At 36.6% G+C, this 24,120-nt stretch overlaps 1 protein-coding gene across 1 annotated transcript in view; it reads right to left on the bottom strand.

Annotated features, from left to right (window-relative positions):
- The window catches only part of LOC145977963 (unconventional myosin-Ia-like), a 989,559-nt gene that overhangs the window by 64,552 nt on the left and 900,887 nt on the right, over positions 1-24,120 (bottom strand). Inside the window, exons 12-13 of the mRNA XM_083110307.1 lie at positions 17,536-17,741; positions 15,338-15,571 (exon numbers count right to left, since the gene is read on the bottom strand). Of these exons, the coding sequence (XP_082966433.1) occupies positions 15,338-15,571; positions 17,536-17,741 (440 nt within the window). The remainder of the gene's footprint in view (positions 1-15,337; positions 15,572-17,535; positions 17,742-24,120) is intronic.

Below are 24,120 nucleotides of genomic sequence, written 5' to 3'. Positions count from 1 at the left end.
TGGACGAGGGGTTGGAGGTGAGAGTCTAGAAAGGCTGATATGCGTTCAGTGGGTGAATTGTAGCTGGACACAATGGGTCTCCCGGGGTTGTTAGGTTTGTGAATTTTCGGGAGGAGGTAGAAAGTGGGGGTGCGGGGGTTGTCAGGTATGAGTGAGGAGATGGTGGAATTGGATAGGCCTTCAGGGGGTCCTCGGGAGAGGACAAAATCCCGAATTTTGTCTAGGTGTGTGGTAGATGAATCAACCGTGGTGGGCTTGTAGGTCGATGAATCAGAGAGTTGACGGGAGGCTTCCGCCACGTAGTCAGAGGAGTTCATGACTACTGTGGTGGACCCTTTATCAGCGGTCAGTATTCTGTGCCTCTACTCACAGTGTCGTCGATCTTTTATCTACCTTCTTGAAAATGCGACTCAGATCGCGAAATATTGAATTATTTCTATTCGTGTGGTAAGTGTTTACTGTCTCTTTCATTATTTGTATATATATATATATATATATATATATACAGGGTGTCATTTTAATGGCGCCCACGGACAACATATTCGTGTAGAGGACATCAAAACAAACAACTTTTCTCAGTAACATTTTGCACGTTGGTGCGTCAATTCGATGCTACAGCCGTTCAAAAAAGACCGTTTTGCCGCCTGGATGCTGGCAACCCAACACAACATTTGATCGTATCTGTGACGTCATTTCCTGCGACGAAACAGCGCACGGTAGGGTTGCAAGGAACACACAAATTTTGTGAAAAATGATAAACTACCAACCACATTATTAGCTGTAAAACGAAGCGAGAAACACGTGCAGCAGACCGAACATCATAGCCTACCAGCCAGAAGATCAGCAGTCATCTCAGGGGAAGGGGGAAGTGAACCAACGATATGAGAAATGGTAAAAAACGTATTCAAAATGAAGAGTCAATATCGGATTTTGTCTCAGCCTACATGTCAAATATCAACAACAATAACTTTTATTGTACTTACAACTTATATGTGGCTGTTTACGCCCAGCTACATGTCAATTATATTTGCAAATCTCGTTGCAAGGTTGATATCTACAGGTTTGTGTCCAGATGCCTTGTGGTACTTTGTGCTGATAACGGAATTATCTGAGGTTCACGTTGTTGCATTACGGCTAAAACACGTACAACCACAGTAACAATCTAATGATGAATCAGTAGCGAATATACTCCCCTGTTCATAGTTGCAAACTATTACATTTGTATCCGGTACGTAGATAAACACAGTCGTCGGAGAGTTGTTTCACTGCTATTTATATCCCTGTATTTTCAACCATTTTTGTCACTTGCCTCATAATGCCCTGAATATACATTATATTATCTGTTGCTTACCTTTGGAATTTTGAGTTCTTTCATTTCTATTTTGTCATATGTTCAGTGTGTCACAGACAACTAGTATCAGATGGACGAAGTGAATAGACTAAATTGTAGATGCCAACTTGGTAACTAGATTTGCAAATATTTGACATGTAAGATGAGACAAAATTCGATATGACTACTTCCACTTGAATTCTATTTTCTTTCTACTATTTTTCTTTTCGTTTGTTTACTTCCTGTTAGGTTACAGAACGTGTTTTCTCGTTTTCTGTTACGGTACATAATGTGGCTGATTGTAGCTATGTCATTTTTCACAGAGTATGTGTGTTCCTGGCAACCCTGGAACGCATCATTTCACGACGGGATATGACGTCACAAATGCAATCAAATGTTGTGTGTGGTTGCCAGCATTTAGGCGGCAAAACGGGCTTTTTTGAACGACTGTAGCTCCGAAACGACGCACCAACGAGAAAAATGTTACTGAAAAAAGTTGTTTGTTTTGATGTCCTTTATACGTTTCCGTGGTCCATGGGCGCCATTAAAATGACACCCTGTATATATATATATATATATATATATATATATATATATATATATATTTAGTGCGGTACATCCGAAAGGTCCAGGATGAGGATAGAATCGGGATGTATAAATCCGTAGACCTCTCAGAGAAGGTCCATATAGTAAATATTTGGATTGATTCCTATAAGCAGGAGTTATTATATTGCTGGTGTGGAATTTAAAGGCATTATTGTAGAAGCCCAGAAGCAAGAAGAGTGTTGAGTTTGAAGTGCTATAGGAAAGTACTGTTTCAGTTCATTGCTTATCGAACCCTATACCGTTTTCTACAAAGTCTTTCTGGAGAAGAAACTAGATATATGGAAGCCTGCTGTTCTATTAAATCATCATGGAATAAATCATTGCCAGAATTCACTGTTTATTGGCTGATTAACTATCCTGGATTGTATTCTGTTTTGGATACTACAAACTACGTTCCTTCTGAGTTGTTGTCGAATGAAGAGAAACATTGGTTGGAGAAGTTGACTTAGTGTCAAGATAATTTCTGTATTTAAAGTTTCATGGTATACTCAAAATTTTTTCAGAACTTGTAAATTACAATTTCTTCAAAAATTTTCCCTGGACGAGGGGCAATTGTAACGAACCTGAGAGTTTAAGGTTTTATATTTGTAAGAAGTTAAGATTTTTAAAATGTTTATTACTTCAAATAATGTGCAAGTTGTCACAGACAATTATAGTTAGATTGATACAGTTGTGTTTGGAACTTGTATAGATGTTTATAAATACGTCATAATCTGTTCGTGTTGACGTCACTTTCTAATCTCAGCCGAGGAAGTGAACCCACCTGAATGTTTCTCACCTGACGACAGACTGAGTTTGAAAAACAGGTGAAGGTGAAAAATAATAAGAACTTGGAAACGGAGAGAATTGAAGTATAGAGTTTGGTTTTCTTCTTGCCGATAAGTTCAAAGTAAACAATTAATTATGTCATTTGACTTTTGTTATATCTGAGTGTATTGCCCATGTTAGTATTGAATGTTCTAGTTTTATTGGTAAGTGATTAGGAAATATAAGCGATTATAAAACTGTGTTTAACTTTGAAAAGAATGTTGTGTTTTCTTTTCTATCCAGCAAGCCCTGATGAGTGATAAAAGCATCTCATGTTCCCGACAAAAGTAGCAGCGAACTAACTTTGTGAGGACTGGTGTACAACCAGGGGGGACGTTGCAATACTAACACCTTGTGATATACGTGATAAAGCAGAAAAATATTTAATGTCAATGTCGCATTTCTAAAGTTCCTGTTACAGGAAAATTTTACTTTATCAAGTGAAATTTGCACTTAAGATAAATTCTATGTAATTATTGCTATTGATTACTAAAATAATAATAGAAGGAGAAGCGGCGAGTTCTTTGAAGGAGGGGGGATTTTGATGAACGACTTTAGGGGGATGAGTCTATGACCTTGGGGGGGATGGACACCCCTGTGTGTAAGGCAGTTTGGACAGCTGGTAAGACAGTCTTACCCGCACCATGTGACAGCAAATAATGTCATTATTTCTTGAAAACTACACATTATACGTAATTAAGTTCTGTCTTTTTTGTTAACTTGTATAAGATATATGAAGATATGACATACGGGTCATTCCATGTCAGTTCAACCAGACCATGGTACCCATGCTCTCATATTTTAATGAAACTTGGCACATTTAATCCTTCCGAGGCCACGGTGGCTCAGTCGGTAACACGTCTGACTACAATGCTCAAGGTCCCGGGTTCGATCCCCAGCGGGTTCAAATCCGGGAACTTTTCTAACATAAAATAACATGGGTACCTGGGGGAAACCCTGGGGGGTAAAGGCAGTCAGGGGCGTGGTGCTGATCACATCACCCTCATTCACGACCGGATCAAGAAAGTGTGGGGCATTACCCCCGCACCCCCTATACGCCTTCATGGCGTGGTGCTAAGCACAGGGGAACACTTTATGGTGATGAGAAACCACATAATTTTTTTGTCTGGTTTCATTATTATAGCCCCTCAAACTTTCAGTGATTCATCCTTTCTTCCATTCTTCCAGAGCCTCCAAGTGTGAGCTGCAGTGTCTTAGAAAAATAATTCTATCTCCCTTATAAATTATTCAATGTTTTTGAAACTTCACAACAATGTTAACCAAACAATAAGGATTCCAGAAAGAAATATGCCAACATATCATATTTATATTTTAGTACACTAATAAATTAATAAAATTTTATTATGTGATTTTTTTTGGGCTGAAAACATGGTTTACTAAAATTTGAATCATCATTGAAAGGGAAAGGTGCAACGCCAACACAAATATTTTTAAAATAAACTTAGATATATATGATTTAACTTACCCAGAAATAAAATTGATGGTTTTTTAATTTTTTCTGAAAATATGACAATTTATTTCTGAATTTTTTTAAAAATGGCTACCAGATTTTATATCTTTCAAATTAACTCAAAATCTAAGAATCTAGCTTCAAAATATCATTGAAGCCAATTTTTAGAACATAAAATTTTAAATAATGTTTGCATAGATTCAGGGACAGTGAGGCAAGGGGGGCCATGTCCTCTTCCATGGAAAATTAATGTCAACCTAGAAGCATATATTTCACACACATAATTCTAATTCAGTCACAGTTGTTTGTGTTTATCATTAAATAATATTGCAGGAATATGATAACGTCATATCGACAGAATGTTTCTTTAAGGGGAAGACATCCTGCGGATGCCTACGAGTGTTAGTGATTATTTGATTGAAAGCATACCCTTATAATTGCTTATATTAGTATGCAAATGGGTGGTTTAGGAGTGATATGTCCAGGGACCTTGTCCGACAGTACCCCTCGAGAATTACGTATTGTTTCTTTAATAACTAAAAAAAAAATTCGATTCATTTAGACTTCGATGTATAAAGAAAAATGTGTTTCCAAGTGCGGAAATCACAAACAACAGAGATATTATATCCCAAAGTATGACCCACGTACGTTCAAATAAAACCTACCTCATAGTACTTTCAATGTACAAGACAAGAATTTCATCTGCAAGGGGCTTCAATTAAGAAAAAAATGGGTTGAAAAAGGCCACAAAATGTCAAAAAATATTTTAAATGTGCTCAAAACATATTGACTATCTGAAACAAGTTGGTAAAAAAGTAACTGAAATTAAATGGCCTCACAATGTTGTTAACCAGCCCCCTCTCTCTTTATATATGTGTGTGGGGGAGGGGTAGGGGAGCTAATTCTTCCCCTCCGGTATAAACTAACATGGGTTTAAAATCGGTGCAATTGAACAAATTATATTAACAATATAATATATGATAAGCAACATTAAAATATGCTGCAACGTAACCAAATATATGACTACAAACACAAGAGAATAAAAAGCATTACACAAGCCTCGGCCATGGCGTAGTAGTACAGTTATTTCCATTATCCCATCTGAGTGTACAGCAACAAACAATATTCATCCAATGATATTCACAAAACTGTCAAGTGATAGATTTTTGGAATATTCATATTCCTCAACATGGCAAGATGGAGAGAACTGCACATGACCTGCATTACTTGCAATGTTATAAATAAAAACATCCTGGACTATCTGAGTGTAAAGCTTAAAGCCAGGAGTGAAACGCACTCATACTCCACCAGAAACGCTGCTAATCTCTATATACCTCGCTGCAGAACTTCTGTTTCGCAATCTTCATTCAGTTACATGGCACCTAAAATCTGTAATGCACTCCCGAACGAAATAAAACAACTGAACTACAAACACTTTCGTAGGGCCGTATATGACTCACTGATTAATGATCAGAAGCAAAGTAAGACCACATATGATTAAAAACTGTTTCCTGTGAATTATTGAAAAAACTGGACCGAAACTAAGTTAATACATGTATATTATTATCTTTTCATTTATTAGCACACACGCACTGTATATATTTTGTCATCTGTTTTCTTTTTGTGAATATCTTTGTGTAGTAGTAGTTTTTCTATATAGTTTCTTTTATGTTATTTTACTTATGTAGTGTTTTATAATCTTCATGTATAATAATGTACCTAGGTACTTTGCTACATTTTTCTTTGTCGGGTTAGGTGGTAGATCAGCATTTGCTGAACCTCGCCCAAGAATAAAGACCATTGAATTGAATTGAATTAAATTGAAATGAATATGAATGCCAAAAGGAAGGATTAAAAATCATTGAATTTGGACTCCAATTAATAATTAATCAGTAGACCTACATAAAAAATTATTTACATCAAAATTTAGCTTATTCAATTCTGCATTAATCTATGTTATCCAATTTTTTCTCCATTATGCCTTCTATTTTATTATAGGTATGAGAAAAATTGCTCTTTTTTGGTAATTTGAAAGACATAAAATCCGGTAGTCACTTTTAAAAATTTTCAGAAATAAGTTGTCATATTTTCAGAAAAAATGAAAAGCCATGAATTTTATTTCTGGGTAAGTTAAATCATATATCTAAGTTTATTTTAAAATAAAATAAAAAAATAATAATTCAAATTTTAGTAAACCATGTTTCTGGCCCAAAAAAATCACATAATAAAATTTTATTAATTTATTACTGTATTAAAATATAAATATGATATGTTGGCATATTTTTTTCTGGAATCCTTATTGTTTGGTTAACATTGTTATGAAGTTTCAAAAAATAATTTATAAGGGAGATAGAATTATTTTTCTAAGACACTGCAGCTGACACTTTGAGGTTCTGGGAATGGAAGAAAGGATGAATCACTGAAAGTTTGAGGGGCTATAAAAATGAAACCAGGCAAGCTAGAGACAAAAAAAATATATGTGGTTTCCCTAGGGTGACCAGGCACATACATTCAAAAAAGAGGACAGAGCATGGCGAAAAAGGAGGACAAAGTCATAAAAAAGAGGACACCGCAAAAAATGGCACCACATTTGCCATTACTCACAATTTAAGCAATATTAAAAAATCTTGCGAACGCCTTGCTCACAGATACTTTTCAAGTGATCTCTTTCAATAACTTCCTCTTACCAAAGCAAAGAATGCAATCTCCTAATCTGTTATTTAACAAATGACAAAGAATATCTACAATTTGAAGCACATAATTTTGCTTCTTTTCTAATTCTTGGATATTAGAATGAAATATCTCCACAAGTGAATGCAAATGTAACAAGTAAGATTTATTTTAAACCGAATTAAAATTTTAGGTAGTTTAGATTGTTTCAAGAAATATGATTTTAATGCCAGGAACATTTTTAGTACTCTTTCAACAGCAGGGGAAAGTAAGAGCCACAGTCACACTTACCTCATATTCGTTTCTTCCATCCTTTTAAAAGCCGGATATTTTCGTGCAAGATCATTGTTGAATTTACACTTTCGCTTCGTTATTTCATGAAAGTAAATATTACTTAATAATCTCACTACGCGTTTCTGTATCACCTATGTATAACTCGAAAAGGAACTGGCCGATGTCCGTGGCGGAGTGGTTAGCACACTGCGTCACAACGCCAGGGGTCCCGGATACTAATCCTGGGCCTGCAATGGGTGTTCTTTGTAAGTGTCCTTTCATCAAAATCGTCGTATCATCGCTCATACCCATCTTCGCGATTAGCCAAAAGTGGATGAAAAGCGAAGTAAAATAAACCAAATCAATCACTCTCTATGCAGCACATTTGCTATGGTCGATGCCATACTCTTTCTAAAAAAGGAGGACATTTGCCGATTTCTAAAAAATCCGCCCGGACGCCGGACAGACACCTAAAAATGGACGACATGTCCGGATAAAAGAGGACGTCTGGTCACCCTAGGTTTCCCACCACCATGAAAGGATTAAATGTGCCAAGTTTCATCAAAATCTGAGAGCATAGATTCCCAAACCTCATTTTTTTGGTTGAATTGACATGGAATGACCCATACTCAAATCTCAAAACAATATATTTATTGTAACTGTTATTAACAATCAGAGTTTGAAAATGATAATTTTCTGCCCTCAACATATTGCGGGACAGATTTACAAATGGACAAAAGATCATGGAAATTATGTATGCAACTATTCATCAACTATATATTTATGTAACCACCTGTGAAGTAGTTGTAACATTGTCACCTTGTAATCAAGGGGACCTGGGTTTAATCTGTGGTAAATGTACATTTCACAGTGGTCAGGATCCTGCTTTAAATGATTAGGCCACACAATTATCCTATCTGAGCATAAGTGGAGTTCAAACAAACTTTGACAATATCAATTGATTGAGTTGCTTTATATTACTTTGCTTTTTGTGCCACTTTTGGCTAACTTGCCAAGATGGAGATGAGTGATGATATGATGAAATTGATGAATGGACACTCACAAACATCCATGCCCAGGCTGGGATTAGGACCCGGGATACCTGGCATCGTAGCATGATGTTCTAACCACTCCACCACAGTGGCCATATCACCAGGGGCATGAACTGGATGCATCTGGCTAGCCTAAGTCGACAGAGAACATATGCATGAACGACATGGCACCTGTTTTGCCTTCCACCTATACTGGAACAATTCATATAAACCAGATTGATTCATACATCTGCATTTCATTCCCTGAATATGAAATTGATGTTATTTCCTGAAAGCTCAGAAACCTTAAGGAAACTGACCTGGATGCCAATCCTACAGAACCTATTTTCCATGAGTCCCAACCTAGTTCAAGAGGAACACTTGACCAAGGTCCAGATACCCAATTTCTTATTCATTTTGGAAATCTGTTGCCTTCAGTTTGTGTAGCACTCCAGGTCTATTTTCTGCTGCTCATTCTGCATTAACTCTCAGTTCATTTTGTTTCAAGACTAGGTATTGTGCATTCGAAAATTATTATGGAACAGGGATGTACCTATGAAATGCAAGATGGTAATATACAACACATACTATGTGCCAATAATTATGTATTGAGCAGAGACTTGGACAATCACAGAGAGAGACAAAAGAAAGAAGCAGGCAGTGGAGATGAAATTTTTAAGAAGTATATTGGGCAATACTAGAAGGGACAGAATAAGGAATGAGGAGATCCGACAGACAATAGATGTGGTGAAGCTTCAGGACAGGATAGATCAGGCACAGACGAGATGGTTCGGACACATGAAGAAAATGGGTGCAGATATACTACCAGTAAGAGCTTACATGCACAAGGAGTGGGAATAAGGCCAAAGGGGAGACAAAGATGTCGGTGGAAAGAGCAGATAGTGGAGGACAAGATTGGAACACCGTAGAAAGAGAGGAGTGGTGGAAGACCAGAAGAAAATGGAGAAGAGGCTTGACTTCTATGCCGACACAATGAGAGGCAGAAAATGGCAAAGGATGATGTTGATGACAACCCTTAAAAGTATATGTTAACCTTTAGCAGATGAAGCCATGCACACTTGTATAGCCTCTCTGGATGGGAATTTCCAAGCATGCACTTTTCAAATTTGCCACAGTGTATAAAAAATTTTGGCTGAAGAACTAATTGTCATAGAGAGATGATTTTCTTCTTCTTAAATTTATACATTGTACCTCCCAGTGAATAAAGTTAAAGGAAGAAGAAGAAGAAATTCAAAATTTAAGAAAGAAATTTATATTCGGCATTCCCCTGTAGTCACGAAAGTGGAAAAAATGTGGTATGTATCAGTGGTACATTCCTACAACCATGCAAATAGGCTGATACTTCTAGTGGTAATAAAATAATAACAATTTATAAGGAGAACAGTTTTGCCAGGTCACAGAAAAAAAGTTTCCAGAATTTTGCTTCTAGTGTTAGCCCTATGGATCCTGGATGGACTGGTAGACTGCTTATGCACATACAGATGATGAGGATGAAAATGATAAGGGCTATCCCCACATCCCCTAAATGCACCTTCATCGCACGGTGCTATATGCACGGGGAAATTTACCTTTATTTTATATAGTAAGATATCTAATATGACGTGCTAATCCTCCTTGGATATTTCAATGCAAAAATTGGCAGAGAAGACTTTCTAAAGTATGTGGCTGGAAAATATTCTCTAAACAATGACACAAATAAGAATAAGAAAATGCTAAGTCAGTTTGTGGAAGGAATAGATTGATCATAAACAGTACCTTCTTCCCAAGCAAAGATAGACATAAAGGAATATGGAAAATGTCTGGTACAGGAGTGTTAATCACATTGATCTTGTTCTAGTGTCAAGAAGAAATGCACACTCAATAACTGATGTAAGGACCTTAAGAGGTCCAAATTGTGGTTCAGATCACTACCTGGTGAAGGCACAGTTCCGAGAAAGTTTAGCAAATGAAGAATGTGTCAAAGGATACAAAAGAATACACTGGAATGTAGAAAATTTACAAAGAATATTGGTGAACCAATGGGGATTACGGCGACAGTGTTGGTGCATGATGCACCATGGAAGAATACTCCTGCACACACACATTGAGTGTCTGCTGTAGTACATGAGTATATGCCGAAACAAAAGTTAGTGATCAAGTGCAAATCCTTCCTCCATGATTCAGTGAACAGCTGTTCTTTTTTGTGGCTGTAGTCATTGTGGCATTGTCCAGAACAATGACTGACTGTGGAGTGAGATTTGGAAATAAATCTCCACGAATATATTTTTCATAGCACACAAACAAGAGTTTTGCATTTGAACGAAACCATGTTCATCACTTGCATGAATCAAAGCAAATCTCCCCCCCCCCCCCCACCTCTGAGCTACACCTTCTTTAGTAAAAAAAAAATTCAAGTTTTTTCAGAAAACAATGAAATGTGGTTTTCTTACAATTTGGCAAAAATTTACTGCCCACGTCACAGATTGTTGGATTTTTTTTTTAAAGTCCACTTTTTGCACAGCAAGGCTAATAAGAACTGGACCTACATTTTAAAGTAGGATTCAAACCACTTCTGTCTTTACTGGTTATCGAACCCATGACCCCTTGATTACAATACGACACCATGGGCGTATATATATAGTTCACGAAATGGGGGGGGGGTTCAACTTTTGCTATGATAAGTGAAAATCCAGGGCACTGCTGACCGGAAGCTTGTTGGGGGGTGGGGAGGGGGTGCTGGACCCGACAAAGTTGTGGGTATGTAGTCACGGTCACGCTACTTAGTATTGATACTATTTTGTTTTCTGTTCATCTTGTGACAGACAACTTGAGAATGTTACAATATTTACCTGTTTTTCTTGCACTGCATTTTTAAAAACCAAATTTCTTTAAGAAGACTCAAGGGGAAAAAAATGATAACTGGTTTGACAGTCTCAATGTAGTTTATCGCAGAAATTCCGAAACTTTCAGGAAATTGCAGACATTTGGTCTGCAGTCCCATCTGGTGAGTGGAATTACATAATTTCCTTCCCATCCATATCTCATCCTATACGTCTCGAATTTAGGAAAATAAAGTAAGTTTGAAGATATTTTTATGAACAAGCGGATAGAACAAGTAATCTGGGAAATATACTGAACCAAAAATGGGGGGGGGGGGAGGTTGGACCCATGGGTACCATTATGCCATCAGGAATTCCAACATTGTTGGAGGACAATTGTTCAGAAAGAACTTGTGGACTCTCCATCACACAGTGCTGTATTTTGCGTATCTGCTGTAATTTGCAGTTTTTATCCTCCATCTCCTCTTGTTCTGTGTTGCAAGAGGATCTTGAATCGATTCACTGCACATTGTGTAACTTATTTTGCATGAAATTTCAGCTGCTTCAACAGTTTTGCTTCCAGTCCAACTAACATTTTTATCAGGATTTTTCTGTATTAAAAAAAAATTATTACAATTTGTCTCTTATTACTTCTTAGACATTAACCACTTTTGTGCTAAATAACACCACCACTTGCTATTTTGCTGTTGTAGAATAATTTTAATAATTAACTCCAAGAACTAACTAAATTGAGAAAGCATGCACACAAACAAAAAACAACTTGACCCCATGGAAGCCTATCGCCAAACTTCTGCCTCAACATTCCCTGCCCCTTTTCCCAACATGTGTTTGCAGCGAGTAGCAACAGCCAAGATGATGTTTTTCTTAACCCCCCAAAACTGCTGTAAACTCAAAACAAGAATATGTCTTTATATTATGGTCTAACTTGTAAAAGAACAAGAACATCAAAACATTACATTCTCTCTGCTTTTTGCATATTTATTATTTTCTCTTCGAATGTTAATGGCTTTTCTTTCTGACAGAAACATCATTATTTGGGGGTTGATATATCAAAAGTAAAAGCTCATAGAGCCCCGAGCTTGCCAATAGAAATATCTTTGGAATATCAACAAAAACAAGTATGAAATAAAAGAGGCTCATCAGGTAAGCTACAGCAAATGTTGCAAAACAGACAATTGGAGAAAGATAGAAAGCAAGGAATGAAGAATGGTTTGATGATGAATGCAGAGTATCAATAAACACAGAAGAATATAAATAGAATGACAATGATCCAGAGATAAACAAGACAGAATTATGAAACTGATAGAGAAAGCAGAGGACAAGCAAACAGAATAATAACAAAGAATGAAACGTACTGCTTGAAGAGATGCATGGAGAAAATCAAAGAACTAAATGAACAGAATGAAAGTAAGAAGCAAGTGAATGACAAAGGAATATCAGCCAAAGACAAATTCATGTAGAAATAAAAGTGGAAAGCTGGTTGGAATTGAGGAAAAGTTCTAGCAAGATGGGAAGTATTTTGCTGAACTATTGAACGTAAAAAAGAGATGAGAGGAATGAGAAAATTTAGCATGTGCAAGTAGAAAAACCATCCTTAGAGGAAGTACAGGAAGCAGTGAAATGCCAGAAGAATAGAAGAGCACGAGGATATGACCAAGTAACAGCTGAGCTATTAAAATATGGAGGACAGCAACTACTAGAAAAACAGCACATGTTTGATATGTGATATATGGGAAAGAGAAGAAATGGCAGAGGAATGGAAAACTGGTCTAATCTACCTCATCTTTAAAAAGCGTGATAAGTTAAAATGCAATAACTACACTACTCAATGCAGCATGTACAATATATGCAAACATATTACAGAAGAGATTGAGCAACTACTTTGAAGAAATGCTCAACAAATGCCAGAAGTGGCTTCCATCCAGGAGGACAAACAATCAACCCAAATTTTGTAATGAGACAATCAATGGAGAAATGTATTTGGAATACCAACAAAAATTGTTAAACTGGTTAAACTGACTTGGAAAGGATCAAAGAATAAGGCTTTCATTGGAGGTAAACATAGTAGAGCTTTTGAAATAACAACAGGGGTAAGACAAAAAGATTCATTTTCGACACCACTATTTTACATAGCCCTACATGTAGGAATGAAAGAATTAAAGTTGGGAGGGACAATAGTTAATAAATCAAAACAGGCCTTAGTTTATGCCGATGATATTGTATTAGTGGCATGAAATATGGAGTCCCTCAAGGAAATATTTAACATAAAGCAGGATCACGGGGCTAAGAATTAATAATAAAAAAAAATATATATATATATGAAAATGTCAAAGAATAAACTTTGACCAATATAATTTCCAAAATGTGAGACTGAACACGATCCTCAACATTGAAAACTCAATTACAAAAGAGATTAATAAAATAAAAATGGCTGAAAACAGAGCAAATTATGACAAAAATAAATCAATCCTATCTAAACATAAAAAAATAAAGATCTATAGGACTCATAATACCAGTAGTGATCTACAGATATGACAGCTACTGACGAGAATGCTTTACATGTTTTGAGAGGAAGATTTTTAAGAAGGATACATGGCCCTGTAAGAGAGGCAGATCAATGGAGAATAAAAAACGAATGCAAAAATTTAATACATTCTCAATGGAGAAGGCATGGCGAGGTTTGTAAAGTCCCAAAGACTGGCCTGGATGGGACATGTGGAGATGAATGAGAAAAGGATAAGGACATTTATACATGTAAGAATGGAAGGAAGAAGAAAACATAGAAGACCAAAGATATGGCTACAGGATGTGGAAGGAAAGAGTCCTGAAGATAATACAAGTTGGAGGATGGTGAGTGAAAGCAAAAGTAGAGCAGAATGGATGGACATCATGAGAGAGACCAATACCCACCCTGAGCTGTAACAGTGTGGCCACTCTAGGACTATGATAAAATTTAAGTATAATTCCCGGCTTTTAAGGTGAACTTTCCAAAAATTCAAGGCTATTTCAACCTTATGTAATATCGCCTCACCACCCTCACAAATAAAAAGGCAAATATATTAACAATGTAAAGGGTCTGCGTGATTCCAATGAATCCAAAAATTCTAATTCAATACAATTAAATGGTATATATATATATTTAAAATATTAAATTTAAGGTGCGGAATTTACATTTGTCATTTCACATACTCAGACTCGAAATACATCTATACAAACACAAGTCACAAATGTTACGGGATATACTAATCTATGAAAAACTGTTAGTTGTATAAGAATTTCTAATTCAAATTTTAACTAATCAACTTCAATACATGTTATCTTGAATAATCTTCCGTCTGTCAGTGCTCTGCTAAGGTCACTATCAAAATAAACGGATTGGGATAATTCTGTTCTATTTTCCATGCAACTTTATTTTCCTTCCTAGATAAAAAGACAAGCTAAACTGTGAAAAACCTACCTCAGGGCATTTATAAATATGTATTAATTCAATGGTATTTTGATTAATAAAAGTTGCAATTTTCCACGTCTATGGAGAAAAATTCAAGCAGAATTCATGCACATTCCCCAGATCCAATAATTCCCGCATACTTCTCGGAATTCAAGGAATTCCCGGTGAGTAGCCACCCTGTGTAATGCCAAGGAAGAAGAACATAATATAAACTTCAGAAGAAAACCAAATCAGAATGTATCACACAGGGAAAAAACTACAATTCGTTGCCACAAATAGAAAATATAAATTGTTTGTGACAATTTTGATTGCAGAAATCATAACTAAACATAAACACTGTAAAGATGTAATGCTACACAGTAGGCTATTAAAGAATGAAAATTAAGGGGCTAAACAAGATTGTTTTTTCACTGTTGACCTCAGTCAAGTGGCACATGATATTGATTTACATATTTTTAGATTATTCACAGTAAATGATATGTATGATTCTTCAGAGCTCTTGGTAATTGTAATTTTTAGGAGGAGAGGGGGGGGGGTTGAGCTTGAGTCCACCTGAAATGTACTGAAAAAATATGGTTATCGCAGCGACACAAAATTATTACAAAAAATTACCACCTTCCAAAATAAAATTACATATACACCACTATCTTAGTTTTAAATAAGATATTCTACTTACCAGACTATTTCAAAGTCGATTTATCACTTTCTTTATATACTTACAATTTTGTTTGAAAGAAGTATATCCTTCTCACTATCCAGAATTTCACTTTCACATCAAACAATAATTTTTAAAAAAAAACACTCACAGAAAACACTTTCACTACACTGCACAACCATAAACAATTTTGTAACCACTCTCACCTTTTCTATAAGTTCACATATTAACGAATTATTAGAAAATTCTATATGGGTCCATTCGATGCCTTCTTTTACATATTCTTCTTGTTCCTCTTTTAGAGTCATTTCTGTCACCACTTGCTGAAGTTTTTCATTGCAGAAATTTATTATAAACTGTTCAAAACTATTGTGCTCAAAAATTTCAAAACCGTAAATGTCTAACACACCTAACACTTTTCTTTTTCCATACCTCTTCGCCTGAAAAACAATAAAGAATATCATTAAAATTTTTATATTACTCTCGATCAACTAATATGAAAACTTAAAGAATGCCATATATTTATTACTCATAAAAGCAATTAAGCAAGGTGCTGTTTTGAAGTCTTGAGTAAATTTTTACAAATTTTCTCACAACTTTGATTTATTTTATGTGCAAAAATAGTTGATTTATCTGCGATGTCAAGCACATTAAGAGCAAATAATGCTCCCATGCATGTTGTAGATTGAAAACACATGAATAAATTTTCACTTGTGTTTATCTTTCTGTATTTTAGATTTCATCAAAGCAGCATGAGAACACATTATTTTTAATATGGTAGAAATTGCATTCTCCCAAATCATTTAGTATTTAAAAAAGAAATACTTATTGCAAGCCCTTATTTAAAATAAAAGGGTTATTTTGTGTGTAAGGTCCGTTTTGCAATAAAAACGAAGTAAGTAAATGTTTTCAAAGAACAATTTATTTTCTGAATTTAAATACACTTCTCTATTTTTTTTACATGATTTCCTTGTTGGTTACAACATTTATCGTATTGATCATCTGGCATACAGTCCAGACCTTGCACCTAGCGACTACCACCTCTTCCGCCATCTGGAGACCTTCCTGGGTGGCAAGCGTTTAGACACTGATGGAGAGTGAAAATGACCGTGAGTAACTGGCTATCATCAAAAGCAGCAGAAATCTATGAGGAGGGTATCCAAAAACTCGTAATTCGTTACAATAAATGTTTAAACCGGCAAGGAAATTATGTAGAAAAATAGAGAAGTGTATGTAAATTCAGAAAATAAATGGTTCTTTGAAAAACATTTACTTACTTCGTTTTTATAGCAAAATGGACCTAACTTAAAAAATAACCCTCGTATTTCACTTCAGGAAAAATAAAATTTCCATAATCAGAGTGAGAGAGAGAAACAAAAATAGTATACACTATTAACATGTAAAAGTAGAAAGTGTTCAATTTCACCACTGAATAAAATATAAAAAAAATGACATAAATTTCTTACAAAAAAATGAATAAAATAGATTGATGCAAAAATTTCCTTCAACCAAGATGAATCTAGTGTTACAATACAAACTTTTAATGCTACATGCAACAATAATATATTAGTTACTTGGTTTTGCTGAAGGTTTCCCTCCTATAACTAAGGTAAAGGTAAAAAAAAGGTAAAGTGTTCCCCTGTGCATATCACCACGCCATGAAGGCGTATAGGGGGTGTGGGGGTAACGCCCCACACTTTCTTGATCCGGTCGTGAGTGGGGGTGATGTGATCAGCATCACGCCCCTGACCGCCTTTACCCCCCAGGGTTCCCCCCAGGTACCCATGTCATTTGATGCTGGTTGGGTGCCGGAGCCGCTTCCACCGTTAGAAAAGTTCCCGGATTTGAACCGGCCGGGGATCGAACCCGGGACCTTGAGTATGGTAGTCAGACGCGTTACCGACTGATCCACCGCGGCCACCTATAACTAAGTAGTTTCGTAAATGTTCTAATAGACATCTAATGCACAGATGTCTATTAGGAAATACACATGTGTTTTTCTGTAAAAAAAATACAGTGGTACACAAATTCTACATTTTCCTCATTATACATTCAATATTCATGGTCGCAAGAAAGCAATATGCTTTAAAATTTTACCAGATTTTACATTTCTCATTTTTTATTTTTTTCAGTGACCAACTGGAAAAACATGAAACCAAGGTTTCATTGTATATCTACACGTTTATATTCTTCAGAAGGTGAGAGTTCCAAAATTTGTCTGTACTTTTTATTTTCTATAAACGAGTATTAGAAGGCAATTGTAATTGGAAGTTCCCTATATTTTTCATTTCTTACAATCCTAGCTTAGAAAGAAAGGAAAAATAAGAAATGAACAATGCCCAATTATGATTGCCTGTTAATGAAGAAACACTGTCGCGAAACGTTCAGACAACAATAAGCATACCTTTGTGCCTTCATTGACTTTATTCACTAGCCAAGTAAACAGCCTACTATATAAGGCTTTACAAAGAGAGTCTCTTGCATAAGTTGCTTCTGAAGCACTAAAATCAGCAACAACAAAGTCTTGTTTCTCCTCAAGAGTCCGTGAAGTGAAAGCACCATGTAAAACACTATGTTCTGTCCGTAACAAATCACACACGTCATACACCTCTGCAAGAAAAAGAAGTAAAGTATTTGCATTTTAGTAGACGCAACAGAATACCAGTAACAAGACAAAAAATGCACTCATATTAATGCAAATGCATCAGCTTTTGGAAATTTAAAGCATTTTGTTATTCAAATTGCAAGTCATGCTCTAAGAAACTAATACTGTATTTACTCGTGTATAATGTGCACTTTTTTCCAATATTTTTGTCACCAAGAACTGTGGTGCGTATTATGCATGGAATAATTCGGACAGCCAACATGAAACCATACATGGTCATTCCATGATTTTGTGACACCTGCATTGATTTTTTGTGTTTACGGAACCCTATCATATTATATATCATTGTAAAGTTTAAATTCTGTAGTTTCTGAATATGGCAACAGTTTTTCATTCAAGATGGCGACACTAATGTGCAATGCGGTTGAAATGAACTCATCACAAAATGAAGGAACATTCTGATTTTTATGGTACTTTGGATGAACGAAAAGATAAGAAAAAAGAAAATAATAATTAAAATGTATTACTGGCCAAATAATATGACATTTTTGCCAATATATGTTACATTAGTCATGAAAAAAGTATATATTTTGAAGTTTTTTTTTTTTTGTTTTACAAAAAGTAAAGAGGAAATGAGCAAAACTGCATATAAAAGTCGAAAGGCCATGTCCCACAAGTTTTCACTTTGTAATGTAATGTTCTACTACACCAACAAAAGCAGTCCGTTCTGGCGGATTTCATACATGCACTAAGAAACAACTAAGAAAGCCATTTCTTTACACCTGAATTATAGGCTACTGTGCATTATATATGAGATATAATTGTTTGTCACTTTCCCTATCAAACCAGGGTGCGCATGATACATGCACACACATTATACACGTGTAAATACAGTATATATGAAAGCAAAAGCACATAAAAAAAAAAACCTTTTGATCAGTCGACCACAAAATTGCAGAGTGGAGAATGCTTTTCAGCATAATCAGATCATTCACAGGGCTACATGAAGAGGTCATAACTCCACTGCTTGGCATAGATTTCATAAAAAATAACAACAAATGCAGAGAAAGATGGCAAAATATAGGACTGACTGCTAAGAATAGGTTAAGATTCTTCTCTATGCCTACATTCTCTCTCTTATGAAAATTTTGCACATGTCACTAAGCACTAGTTTCTATGATGCACAGCTTATGCCTTCTGACATCCTGACACACAATTTGATAATAACCCCATATCTGAATATGATGTAACAGTCATTATTGGATGATTACAAAAAAAAATCTCTTATTGCCATTTTATACATATAAAACTGTTCTTGAAATGCTGAAAACCGAACAAAGTTTCTCTGTAGACATTAATCACATAGTGAAAATGACAAATGTCTAGACACATGACTGAAATGATGATCCGAATTTTCAAACCACTCCTGGGATTTTCATCAGATGTAAGAAAAGAAATAAGCGTTACATATAGGTTGAAGTAAATAAATGGTTATAAACAGAGGTCCGTGTGGATTAATGGTTAGCACTGTCACCATTGATGCAAGCAGTTCCAGATTTGATACCCAGGGGGAGTTCCAACATTTCTGTGTTAACCAAACATTGTGAGGAAAACTGAGGAGCTAATTTGAAGCATGTGCCCTGGTGTAGAGAGCCAGGAAAACAGCAGCAATGGAATTCAACATGCTGACCATGCGTCACCCTATGAATAGCCACTAGGTAAGACTTGGCGCTCAATGGTCTGTTTGCACCATAGAGGGTTACGAGCAAGTGAAAAACATAAATACCCTACTGACTCCAGGAAGTCATGCTTGGCCAATTTCTCCATTATCTGTAAATCTCAGAAAAGTGGCAGGTACAACCTCCTGGAGTCAATGGGATATTTAAGTTTTTAACTAATTACCTGATTTTAACCAATATGTACACTTATTCTTTTTCCTGTCTCTCATGAAGAACCCAGGTAATTCCAGATCGTCATTTAAAACTATGACAAGATATTAGTTTTGCATATGATGCTGATGACACATGGCAATGGAAAAGTGGGCATAGTTTTGGGCGAACCTCAGAATCAATAACCACCATTCTTCAACCCAAAACTCCAAACTTGCTGTCACCACACACACCAACAGCCATAACAACACCTTTAATAACTGCTTCTGTGTGGCCATTATCCACTTATCACCCCCATGCACAGACACAATTCTTCCTTCTTTCGGCAGGTGATCGGAAAGGGCCTACATAAAGAGTCACTATAGCCTTGAACTCAACCTAGCTACCCAATAAATGCACCTAACCCCTTTCTTGCCCTCGAACTTCACCCATCATCTAACATGCAGTAAACACTGGCAAAAGCACCTAAACGTCAACGGCTGTTAACTATCTCTTCTTTCTGGCTACACTGACGTACTGACACCATCTTCAATGATCGTTTTTCCACTTTGTGAACATGTGGTGAGAATGCAAAATATCATAATAACTTCTGATTTGTGGTAAGTGTTTACTGTCTCCCACCTCACATATTTTTGTTTATCTGCCCTTCTGGCATTTTCTCTCCATCTATTCATGTACGAGGGCAAGTCAAAAATTATCTACACTTTTGCCACAACTTTTCTCAGGTTGGCCACACTGCCTTCAGCACTTGTGTGCTATAAGGTTGTACTTTTGTGGTCATGTGGCCGAGGTTTGAACTTAATGGCTCTATTTTTCTTTCCTTTGTTACAGATTAAACATGGCTGCTCCACTGGCAGTGTGCACCAAGCAAGAACAGTGATCAGTGATCCGATTTCTCTGGTCTGAAGGTGTGTCAGGGACTGAAATTCATCTCAGGCTTTCAGTACATCTGATGATGTCAGAATAATCTCCTTGGATGATGGGTGACCATCGGTTCATCAGAATCATCTCTCAAGCTTGTTGAATCTTCCCAACAGTGGTGGAGGTTGATGGACATACTCCTGCTTCGTGTTTCACGTTTGTCCAGCCATTTTTTAAACCTCTCGATCAACTTATACACAATTCTACATGATAAAGCGCTGTCCCTGTATTGTACTGAAAGGCTGTGATGAATTTCAACCCCTGACACATCTTCAAACCAGAGAAATCAGATCACTGGTCGCTGATCTTCCCTGGTGTACAGGGCCAGTGCAGCAGCCATGTTTAATCTGTAACAAAAGAAAGAAAAATGGAGCAATTAAGATCAAACCTCGGCCACATGACTGCAAAAGTATAACCTTATAGCACACAAGCACTGAAGGCAGTGTGGCCAACCTGAGAAAAGTTGTGGCAAAAGTGTAGATAATTTTTTACTTACCCTCGTATATATGTGGGACATTGTAATGTTTTATCACCATGAAGTTATTGAGCTATCTGGATATAATTTGATTAGCATGATCATTGATCATTACATGTAATGATGTTGTAAATTACAGCTATTTACCATATTGGCCTGAATATAAGCCACACATTTTATTCACATTCAACTGTGAAAAATTAGGATGCGTCTTATATTTGCGACCTTAAAAAAATTATGACATTTCGTCAAATTATATGCTGTTAAAAATGTGCTGATTTCTCATTTGAATTAATGATAATGCAACAATAGCATTGTAGAAACTGGCCGCTTTGTACATACCATAATGTTATACAACAATAGCATTGACATTTCTAACTGGAACAATAGCATTGTTGTTTCTAACTGGTAAAAAAAAAAGGTAAAGTGCTCCCCTGTGCTTAGCACCATGCCATGAAGGCATATAGGGGGTGTGGGGGTAACGCTCCACACTTTATTGATCCAGTTGTGAGTGGGGGTGATGTGATCAACATCATGCCCCTGACTGCCTTTACCCCCACCAGGGTTCCCCCCAGGTACCCATGTCATTTGATGCTGGTTGGGTGCCGGAGCTGCTTCCAACGTTAGAAAAGTTCCCGGATTTGAACCGGCTGGGGATCGAACCCGGGACCTTGAGCATGGTAGTCAAATGCGTTACCGACTGAGCCACCGCGGCCACTAACTGGGCATTGTAAAAACTGTCGGCATCCTTCAATAATGATACTGTATTTGTATGTACTGTATTTATGATAAAATAAAATATAACACCAATAAGCCTTGCTTCCATGATATGTAAAACTCAATATGCTGATCAAGGCAGAAATTTATTTTATTATAAAACATAAACTAAACGTAACGTTTCAACTTTCTAGCAAGGTCTTCTTCAGACTCTGCACCAAGTACAACTGAAACAAGGTACAAAAGAGGAAGATATATATATACACAAAAATTACTCCCCTCCAGACTATTAGAAAGTTGTTTTCCTGGAACATTCCAGCAGGTGGCCTTCCCTTGTCAACTGTACTTTCACCTGACAGGTGATGTAGCTAAACATTTTCTTTCATTTGGAAGGTGGTATAACTTTTTTATCTCACACTCTTTTTCCTTTCTTTCTTCATTCTTCTTCTCTCTTCTTTCTCTCGTGTCCTTTACACTCTTGCTAACACCTTCTTCCATTCTTTGTTTATCTTCAGTCCCCCATTCCAGTTCATTGTCTCTTCTTCACTGTTCTTCTCTATTTCCTAGGCCTCCTTCCATTTTCTCACTAGTATGCTCTTGTCCCTTCCTATCTGCTTAGCTTCATCCCACTCTATGTCATGCCCTGTTTCTCTCGTGTGTTTAAATATCGCATTTCTCTCTCTCTCTCTTAAGTTGTACATCATCCCTGTATTGTTTCAACCTTTCTTTCAGCTTCTTTTTTGTTTCTCCTATGTACACACTCTGGCATTCTTTACATTTCACTTCATAGATAATCCCTTCCTCTTCCCCGTTTTCCTTTTTCTTGTTTGCCTCCTTCGCTATTCTTAAGATGCTTCTCCCTCCCTTTCTGTAAGTTTTAATGCCTGCTTTCCTAAGCACTTTGCATATATTTTCTGTGGTCTTCCCCATACTCCTTATTCCAAACCTCCTCTCTTTTTCTTTCTCTTCCAATTCTCCCCTGCCACTTTTCTTCCTTCTTCTGTTTATGTTCAATCTATCCTCTTTCTCATAGCAATTCTTTTCCAGCTGTTTCCATAGGCTACAGAAAGAGGATAGAAGAAGGAAGAAGAAAGAAAGGAAAACGAGTGTGAGATAAAGAGTCCAACCACCTTCCAGATGAAAGAAAATGTTTAGCTACATCGCCTGTCAGGCGAAAGTACAGTTGACAAGGGAAGGCCACCTGATGGAATGTTCCAGGAAAACAACTTTCTAATAGTCTGGAGGGGAGTAATTTTTGTGTATATATATCGTCCTCTTTTGTACCTCGTTTCAGTTGTACTTGGTGCAGAGTCTGAAGAAGACCTTCCTAGAAGGTTGAAATGTTACGTTTAGTTTATGTTTTATAATACAATAAATTTTTGCCTTGGTCAGCATATTGAGGTTTTTTTAAAAAAAATATGTACCTACCTAATTATATTTCCTGACTCTGCCGGTAAATGGTTCCCCGGTATTTTCTTTTCTTTACTCCGCTTATATTCAGGTATCATTTTTTCTTTCTTTTTGCTCCTTCAAATTTTAGGGTGCAACTTATATTCAGGCCAATACGGTATGTCAACTTTTTTAGTTTATAGCTGGTAGATGTCGGTAACCTGCATGAAGTCTAATTTCAATCTCAAAGAGTTATCATTCTCCACTTGATGGGTAGCAGAGACTGCTAAATGTACAATGAACTGGTGGTTGTTCATGGTAATGATAGTTCATTATGTGACTGTTGTGAGGTGGAAAAGAAAATCACAGTTGAGCCTCGATCCAAGGCACCCTCAATCACGGATGATCTTTACACAGTGAAGAAAGTGGAGGCTTCAAGAGTCCTTGAAGATAGATTACCACTGAAGGAATTATGAATGAAGTTGGTCTCAGTTATGGGAGTGTGAGGAAAATTATGCATGAGCAACTGCACATCTCCAAAGGGTCATCATGATGGCTACACTTCTTGCTGATACCAATTCAGGAGCAAACTCAATGTGAACTTTGCAGAGGATGTTTATGCTATTGGAGCGTAATGAAGATAATTTCTTTGCACATATTATAACTATGGATGAATGCTGGATCTACCAGTATGATACAGTCAAAGAAATGAACATGCAGTGGTAACACCCGTCCTCTCCTATCCTGAAAAAAGTAAGGTGTAGAAATCTGCAGGAAAGGCAATGCTGTTCATTTTCTGGGACTATCATGGTGCAATCTTAAACAATTACTTCCCAAAAGATCAGCGCATCACTACTGCATCCTTCTGCAAAAATGTTGAGATGTGGTCAAAGAAAAACGCTGTGATATAATCAGCAGACGTACCCATCTCCTAGTTGACAATGCACCTACCCATTTCACCCAAGCATTTCCTGTGAATGGTGACAGGTGTGA

The sequence above is a fragment of the Lepisma saccharinum genome, chromosome 24, assembly GCF_977018435.1.
Source record: "Lepisma saccharinum chromosome 24, izLepSacc3.1, whole genome shotgun sequence".
NCBI lineage: Eukaryota > Metazoa > Arthropoda > Insecta > Zygentoma > Lepismatidae > Lepisma > Lepisma saccharinum.
Note: the sequence above shows the minus strand (reverse complement) of the source record. Positions and strands in the feature narration are given on the sequence as shown.